The sequence below is a fragment of the Lagopus muta genome, chromosome 11 (assembly GCF_023343835.1).
Source record: "Lagopus muta isolate bLagMut1 chromosome 11, bLagMut1 primary, whole genome shotgun sequence".
Taxonomy (NCBI): domain Eukaryota; kingdom Metazoa; phylum Chordata; class Aves; order Galliformes; family Phasianidae; genus Lagopus; species Lagopus muta.
The window spans coordinates 2,599,746-2,606,720 of NC_064443.1; the positions used below are offsets into that span (position 1 = coordinate 2,599,746).

General features: G+C 65.9%; 1 protein-coding gene across 2 annotated transcripts; it reads left to right on the forward strand.

The window, feature by feature from the left end:
- Positions 1–936: 936 nt before the first annotated feature.
- CAMKV (CaM kinase like vesicle associated) lies at positions 937–6,821 on the forward strand. 2 transcript variants are annotated; one of them, XM_048957844.1, is made up of 11 exons: positions 937–1,075; positions 3,490–3,598; positions 4,192–4,323; positions 4,451–4,525; positions 4,598–4,736; positions 4,821–4,941; positions 5,546–5,621; positions 5,694–5,830; positions 5,912–5,990; positions 6,065–6,152; positions 6,219–6,821. In XM_048957844.1, the coding sequence occupies exons 2-11, from the start codon at positions 3,504–3,506 to the stop codon at positions 6,462–6,464; spliced, it is 1,188 nt and encodes a 395-aa protein (XP_048813801.1). In that variant the 5' UTR covers positions 937–1,075; positions 3,490–3,503; the 3' UTR covers positions 6,465–6,821. The 2 variants fall into 2 exon arrangements, with proteins under 2 accessions (XP_048813801.1, XP_048813800.1); XM_048957843.1 differs by lacking the exon at positions 937–1,075 and having other exon boundaries at positions 3,471–3,598.
- The last annotated feature ends 154 nt before the right edge of the window (positions 6,822–6,975 follow it).

The following is a 6,975-nucleotide window of genomic DNA, read 5'->3' on the forward strand; positions in this document are numbered from 1 at the left end:
TTCTGCTTAATCCATCCCACCTTGTGCTGTCCTATTCTATTTTATCTTATCCTACCCCATCCCATCCATCCCATCCTGTCCAACCTCATCCATCCCATTCCATCTAACCCATGCCATTCCATCCTATCTCCTCCGAACTGTCCTATCAAATCCTGTCCTGACCAATCCTATTCATTGCATCCCAGCCATACCACTCATCCCATCATGCTGCCCCATCCACCCCATCCTACCTCATCCATCCAGCCTCATCCCATCCATCGTATCAGCCCCATTCCAATCATCCCAACCCATACTATCCACCCCATCACACCAGTGCCATCCTATCTATCCCGATCCATCCTATCTCCTCCGAACTGTCCTGTCTTGTCCCATCCAAACCATCCCATCCCATTCTGATCCATCCCACCCCATCCTGTCCCATCCCACCCACACCATCCCACCCACACCATCCCATCCCATCGCACCCATTCCATCCAACCCATCTCAGCCCATCATACCGCCTCTAACCTGTCCTATTCTGACCAGTCCTTTCACATTCCATCCTATCCATCCCATCCCAACCATCTCATCCACCTCACCCCTTCCACCCCATTCCAACCCATGTTATGTTCTATCCTGTTACGTCCCATCCCATCCCATCCCAATGTCACTGCACCCCGTGCCCGCCGCCCACGGCACTCCGGGAGCCGCCGCTGTCCCGTTGCTCCATCCCCGCAGGTGTCCCCGTGTCCCCCCACCCCTCGCGGTGTCACAGATGCCGGCGGTGATGCCACGCGCCCCATTGCCGTGGGTGGCGGCACCCGCGCCAGGAGGAGGCGGGGCGCAAAGTTTGGGGTGACGTCACGGGAGGGGGCGGGGGGACCCCACCGTTGGAGGGGCGGGGCCCGGCGGTCCCACCCCCCCCCCCCCCCCAATTGCCGCGCCAGGCGCGCGGGGCCGCGCCGCGACGGAGCGACGGCGGTGCTCGGCTCGGTTCGGCTCGGCTCCGCACCGCTCCGCACCGCCCGGCACCGCGCGGCTCCCCCCGAGCGGCGGCCCCGGGCCGCGCCCCCCGTTGCTGTCGGAGAGGCGAGAGGTGAGCGCGGCGGGACGGCCCCGGGGGGGATGCCGAACCGAGCCGGGCTGAGCCGTGCCGTCCCCAGGGCGCGGGGCCGCTGGGCCGGGCCGGGGGCGTCGCTGGGGTTCGCCACGTGTCGGCCCGGGGCTGCCCCTCCGTGTCCCTGCCTCGTCCCCCCCATGCCGTGTCCGTGTGCGCCCCGACGGCTGCCCCGTGCCGCCCCCCGCTGCCGCCTTCCCCGACCCCGGCGGGCGCCGAGCTGCCGTCCCGTCCCAACCCCGTTCCATCCCGTCCATCTCACTCATCCCATCGCATCCCGTGCCGCCTCGTCCCGTCCCGTCCCATCGCATCACACCACACCCCCGCCCCATTCCATCACTCTCCGACAAGATTTGCATCCCTCCCTGCGCGCTCCCCGCTGCGGCAGCCCCCAGCTCGCCCCTAGGCAGATGCCCCCTGGTTGGGGGGCACCGGGTTGTGGGAACCCCCCGGCCCCGGCTCTGTTCCAACCCCAGGAACTCCGTTTGGGTGCAGCGCTGTGGGCTCCCGTAGCCCCTCCGCTCCGCTGCCACCTGCACTGTGGACATTTGGGTACGCTTCCCTCTGGTCCAGCGCTCCCGTGGGGTGCGGGGTGCAGCGGGGACCTTCTGGCAGCACGGCCGGGGGCTGCAGGTGGGAGCGGGGCTGCAGGTGGGAGCAGGGCTGCTGGTGATGCTGGCTGTGCTGCAGCCGGGGGTCCCCGAGCCGTGAGGCAGAGCCGGGCTCCGGGGTGCTGGGGGGGATGCTGGCGAGGGCTGCACGGCTGCGTCATCCCGTCCGCACCCGGCCACCCACCTCCCGCTATTGTCTTACACCCGCTGTTGCTTCTGCTCCCAAATTAGCTGCTTCAGAAGAGGGGGGGGGGGGGGGAGGGCAGCTGTGTGCGGTTGCCAGCGCGGCACCCAGCCTCCCTACTGTGCCCAGCTCTCAGCCGGGTGCGCTCACCTGCGGGACATCCCGGGGATGCTGACCCCTGAGCCAGCCGGGGCAGGGGATGGTGCTCAGCGGCACCTGCTCAGCCAGCGGGAACTGCTGGGATGGACACAGGTCAGCCGAGCGCTCACAGAGGCAGCAATCAGATCCCTATCTGTCATCCCATTGGGTCCCTGCATGGCTTATCCTGGCAGCACGCCGGCAGCTCTCATCCCAGCCCTCCCAGCCGGCCACTGGCTGCGGGAACAGCCCTAGTCCCCTCGCCTCGGGTCAGTGGTATGGCACAGCTGGCGTCGTATGGCACAGGGATGCTCGGAGCAGCCAGGCAGGGCATGTTCCCTGTTGGGATGAGCCCAGGGAAGGCAGGGAAGCTTCAGCAGGTCTATAGCTTGGGGGTGAGTTCTGCACCCGTGGGTGCTTTGCTTCTCTTTTGGGAGTGGGCGCACTCCACGCGGGATGGGGCTGCCTGCTCTCGTCTGGCACGGGCTGGTGCCCTGGTGCTGCGCAGCGAGGGGCTCCCATCCTGCAGGCAGGGCTGGATGGAGGCAGCGAGCACATGAAGGAGCATCCCCACGCCCCTGCCTCGCTGTCCTCACACCCCCCTCGGGGTCACCCGCCCCAGGGATCATCCCGGTGCCCGCACATGGTGCCACAGACAGGGCACCCATCCGGGGCCGGCGCGGTAGCGCCGGGGCTGCACAGCACAGCAGGTCGGGTGCTGCCCGTCCCTGCCCCCGCCGCAGGATGTGCCGCTTTCTGCATCTTCAGCTCCCATCGCCATAGCAACAGGCTCAGAGCTTGGGTACCCGCCGCGCCGGCTCCTGCATCCCGCTCCGCCATCCTGCCACCGGGACCGGGCTGGCAGGTGCTGCCTGCACGGTGCGGTGCGGCACGGCATGGCTTGTCATCCTGGGAGCTGGGGGTGATGGGTGCCTCCAGCACCAGACCAGCATCCCGCTGGATGTCCCACTCAGGCTGAGCGGGGCCATGGAGCTCTTCTCTTCCTGGAGCATCAGAAAATAACATCCGTTAAAACTTCTTCCCAGAACAGGATGGGAAAAAGGAAAAAAAATTACTTTCTGGGAACAGGTTTTTTTTGCCAGCAAGCTCCCAAGAAGGGTCTGGGGTTGGAGGGTTCCTGTCGGGAAGGCAGAGGGCTGTCACCGTCCCCAAAGGACAGGGTAACAGCACGCAGCTGGCAATGCTCGAGCTGAAGAAGTGTCACCACAGGGCAAAACAGGGCTGAGGAACAGGACCTGATCCACTTGCCACACTGCCCGGTGAGCTGCTCCCAGCTCTGCCTCTGGAATAAATCCATTACTGAGCTGCAAAGCAGGCTGGTGGGGCAGAGTGGCCAGAAGCCATGGGGATGGGCTGCACTCCGTCAGGTTTTACTCTGCTCAGGAGGGACAGGTGCAGGCAGCGGGGCCAGGGCTCTCATGGCTCCTCTGCCTCTGCAGCACCGGGCCCTGCGATGCCGTTTGGCTGCGTGACACTGGGGGACAAGAAAGACTACAACCAACCGTCCGAGGTGACCGACAGATATGACCTGGGCCAGGTCATCAAAACGTGAGTGCGTCCCTGCCCGGCCCCGGGAGTGCCCACGGGGACCCCTACCCTGCACCAGTTGGGGAGCTCGGTGCCTTCAGGGCTGGGGTGCGTTCCCTGCAACGAGTGCTGATTCCAGGAGGGCTTTGCCGTCTGCTCTGAGCACAGAATTGCTGCCGGTGCCGAGGTTCGCCGCCGCTGCTGCTGCTCGCCGCAGCCTGGCGCCTGCGGTTAACCCTCCCTCTTCCCTCCCAAATATCTGCTGGGATTGCAGCAGTTCCTCAAAATCGCGGCTCCCCGGTGCACCTCCCGAAAGCAGGACCGTCTGCTCTGGCTGTGGCGGAGGAAGGGGCTCTGGGGAAGTTCTCTCACCTCCTGCCTTCCCGAATGCGGCGTTACAGTAGTGTGGAGGCATGCTGCTGTGCAGCTCAGTATTGATGGTTCTGCAGCATCCATCCGGCCGTGAGCTCTGTGCAGGGACAAGGGCTGTCCCGCAGGATGCTCCGGGAGCCCATGTGGCCCTGCTGTGGGGAAGGGGCTTTTTCTTTACCCCCCTCCCCCCCCCCCCCCACACTTTCCTAATGCTTTGCTTATCCCTTGCTGATTCCTTGCAGGGAGGAGTTCTGCGAAATCTTCCGGGCAAAGGAGAAGACATCGGGGAAGCTGTACACCTGCAAGAAGTTCTTGAAGCGGGACGGGCGCAAGGTGCGGAAGGCTGCCAAGAATGAGATCATCATCCTGAAAATGTGAGTGCCAAGGCCAGGGGGGGGTGGAGGGGGGAATGGGGTGGATCTTCTTGGGTTGGTCCCAGCGAGTCAGTGGGCAGCTCCCATCCATCCACCCACTGCCACCACCGTCTCGTGGACGCTACAGGGTGAAGCACCCCAACATCCTGCAGCTGGTGGACGTCTACATCACGCGCAAGGAGTACTTCATCTTCCTGGAGCTGTAAGCATGGCGTGGGGCGGCGGGTGGGCGCTGTGCCGTGGGGCCACCGCAGCCTGCTCTCGGCACCGGCAGGGCCACGGGCCGGGAGGTTTTCGACTGGATCCTGGACCAGGGCTACTACTCGGAGAAGGACACCAGCAACGTCATCCGGCAGGTGCTGGAGGCTGTCGCATATCTGCACTCTCTCAAGATCGTTCACAGGAACCTCAAGGTGGGCGCTCAGGGTCCCTGGTGGGCACAGGCACCTATGGGTGCCGGCGCAGCCTCACCACGCTCACGTTCCCTGATCTGGCAGCTGGAGAACCTGGTGTACTACAACCGCCTGAAGAACTCCAAGATCGTCATCAGTGACTTCCACCTGGCCAAGCTGGAGAATGGTCTCATCAAGGAGCCCTGCGGCACCCCTGAGTACCTGGGTGAGGGCGAGCTGGGCGGGCACAGAGAGGGGGCAGGGGGGGCACAGACTGCCTGTCTCCAGGGTCAGTGTCGTGGCAGGTCCCTTGCCGGTGAACATTGGTGCTCCTGATGAGTTTCCATCACTCAGGGATCCATCCTGGGGGCTCCTGGCAGTTCTCTCCCATTCCCATCACCCTGCAGCTGATGCTGGCTGTACCCTGGGGGTCCCTTCTGCTCCTCATCACCCCAGGGACCAATCTGGAGGGCCCCTGTTGGGCCCCCGCTCTGCTGATAACTGCTCTCTGTGGGTTCCTGGGTGTCCCTGGTGGGTTATTCCCACTTCCCATCACACAGAGGAGCAATTGTGGATGCTCACAGCGGGTCCCTCCTGCTCTTCATCACCCCAGGCACCCATCCTGATTCTTCCCAAAGGGTTCCTCCTGCTCCCCATCATCAGAAGTACCCATACTGGGTCCCTCCTGCCGCTCATGGGTGACCTGTTGGGGCACACCATGCACGGCCACCCTGGAGGAGCAGGGAGATGGGTTTCCCAGTGGGGGAAATGGTGTCTGGAGACCCCAGAGTGGGACTGGTCCCCCACTTCCACCATCCTGTGTTCTGTAGCTCCGGAGGTGGTGGGGCGGCAGCGGTACGGGCGGCCGGTGGACTGCTGGGCCATTGGTGTCATCATGTACATCCTGTGAGTGTGGGGTTGGAGACGGGGTTGGGGGGGCTCTGGGCTGGGGGGGAAAACTGAGCACACACCCCGCAGCCTTTCGGGGAACCCCCCCTTCTACGAGGAGGCGGATGAGGATGACTACGAGAACCACGACAAGAACCTCTTCCGCAAAATCCTGGCCGGGGACTACGAGTTCGACCCCCCCTACTGGGATGACATCTCGCAGGCAGGTGAGCTGTAGTACTTGAGGGGGGACAAGGGGAAATCGGGGTCCCTGTGTGTCCCACCTGCGCTGACCCTCCTGACCCCAGCCAAGGAGCTGGTGACACGGCTGATGGAGGTGGAGCAGGACCAGCGGATCACGGCGGAGGAGGCCATCTCCCACGAATGGTGAGGGGCTGCAGGAGCAGCGGGGGCCCAGGGAGGGCGGTAGGGGCCGCTCACCACCCCCTTACTGCCCCCAGGATCTCTGGCAACGCTGCCTCCGACAAGAACATTAAGGATGGCGTCTGCGCTCAGATCGAGAAGAACTTCGCCAGGGCCAAGTGGAAGGTGGGTGGGCGCAGCCCCGTGCCTCAGTCTCCCCCCGGGGGTCCTGACGCCCACTCGCCCTCGCAGAAAGCCGTGCGAGTGACCACGCTCATGAAGCGGCTGCGGGCGCCCGAGCAGACGGAGTCGGCCCCTGCAACCACCGCCGCCACCACCGCCACCACCGCCACCGCCGCCACCGCCACCACGGACGCCGCGGCCCCCCTGACCCCCGCCACGCCGCCCACCGCCAGCCCGGCCGCTGACACGTGTAACGGGGCCGGGGACGCCGCCGCCGCCGCCCTCGCCGAGGCCCCCAGCGAGCCGAGCGGCTGAGCGGCAGCCCTGTACATAGCCCGGCATGGCCCCCGCACCCCTCGCCTGCGCCCCACTTTTCTACGTGCCCCCAGCGGAGAGCGGGGCAGCGCCCTGCATGGAGCCCGTCCCCTCCCGGTCCCCGCCGCTCTCTCAGTCTGTCCCCCGCCGCCTCCCCCGTCCCCTCCCCCGGGGATGCTCAGAGATACCCGCGGACAACCCCCGGGGACGCGCGCTCACGGGCCGGGCCCGAGGCGGGACGGAGGGGGGAGGTCGGTCCTTCCATCGCCCGCCTCCGACCTGCCGGCCCCCGGGGGAGGGGGGCGGAGCAGAGCGGGGATCCCCGAAGCGCCGCGCCCAGCCGGCCCCCCCCCGTTCCCGCTTCCCCCCCCGCCCCGGGCCGCTGCATGCCGCGCCCCGCGGCCTCTATCTCTGGCAAATAAAGACCCGCCGAGGGCAAACTGAGAAAGCAGCAGCGCCGCCCGCCCGCTTCCGTGAGGGGTCGTCGCCCGGGAGGGCCGGGGTGGGCGAG

What these genes read in the sequence shown, in the direction of transcription:
- CAMKV (XM_048957844.1), top strand. Translation starts at nt 3,504, where the DNA reads ATGCCGTTTGGCTGCGTGACACTGGGGGACAAGAAAGACTACAACCAA. An exon ending in GAGATCATCATCCTGAAAAT is followed by an intron (nt 4,324 to 4,450) that starts GTGAGTGCCAAG and finishes TGGACGCTACAG; the next exon opens with GGTGAAGCACCCCAACATCC. An exon ending in GGATGACATCTCGCAGGCAG is followed by an intron (nt 5,831 to 5,911) that starts GTGAGCTGTAGT and finishes TCCTGACCCCAG; the next exon opens with CCAAGGAGCTGGTGACACGG.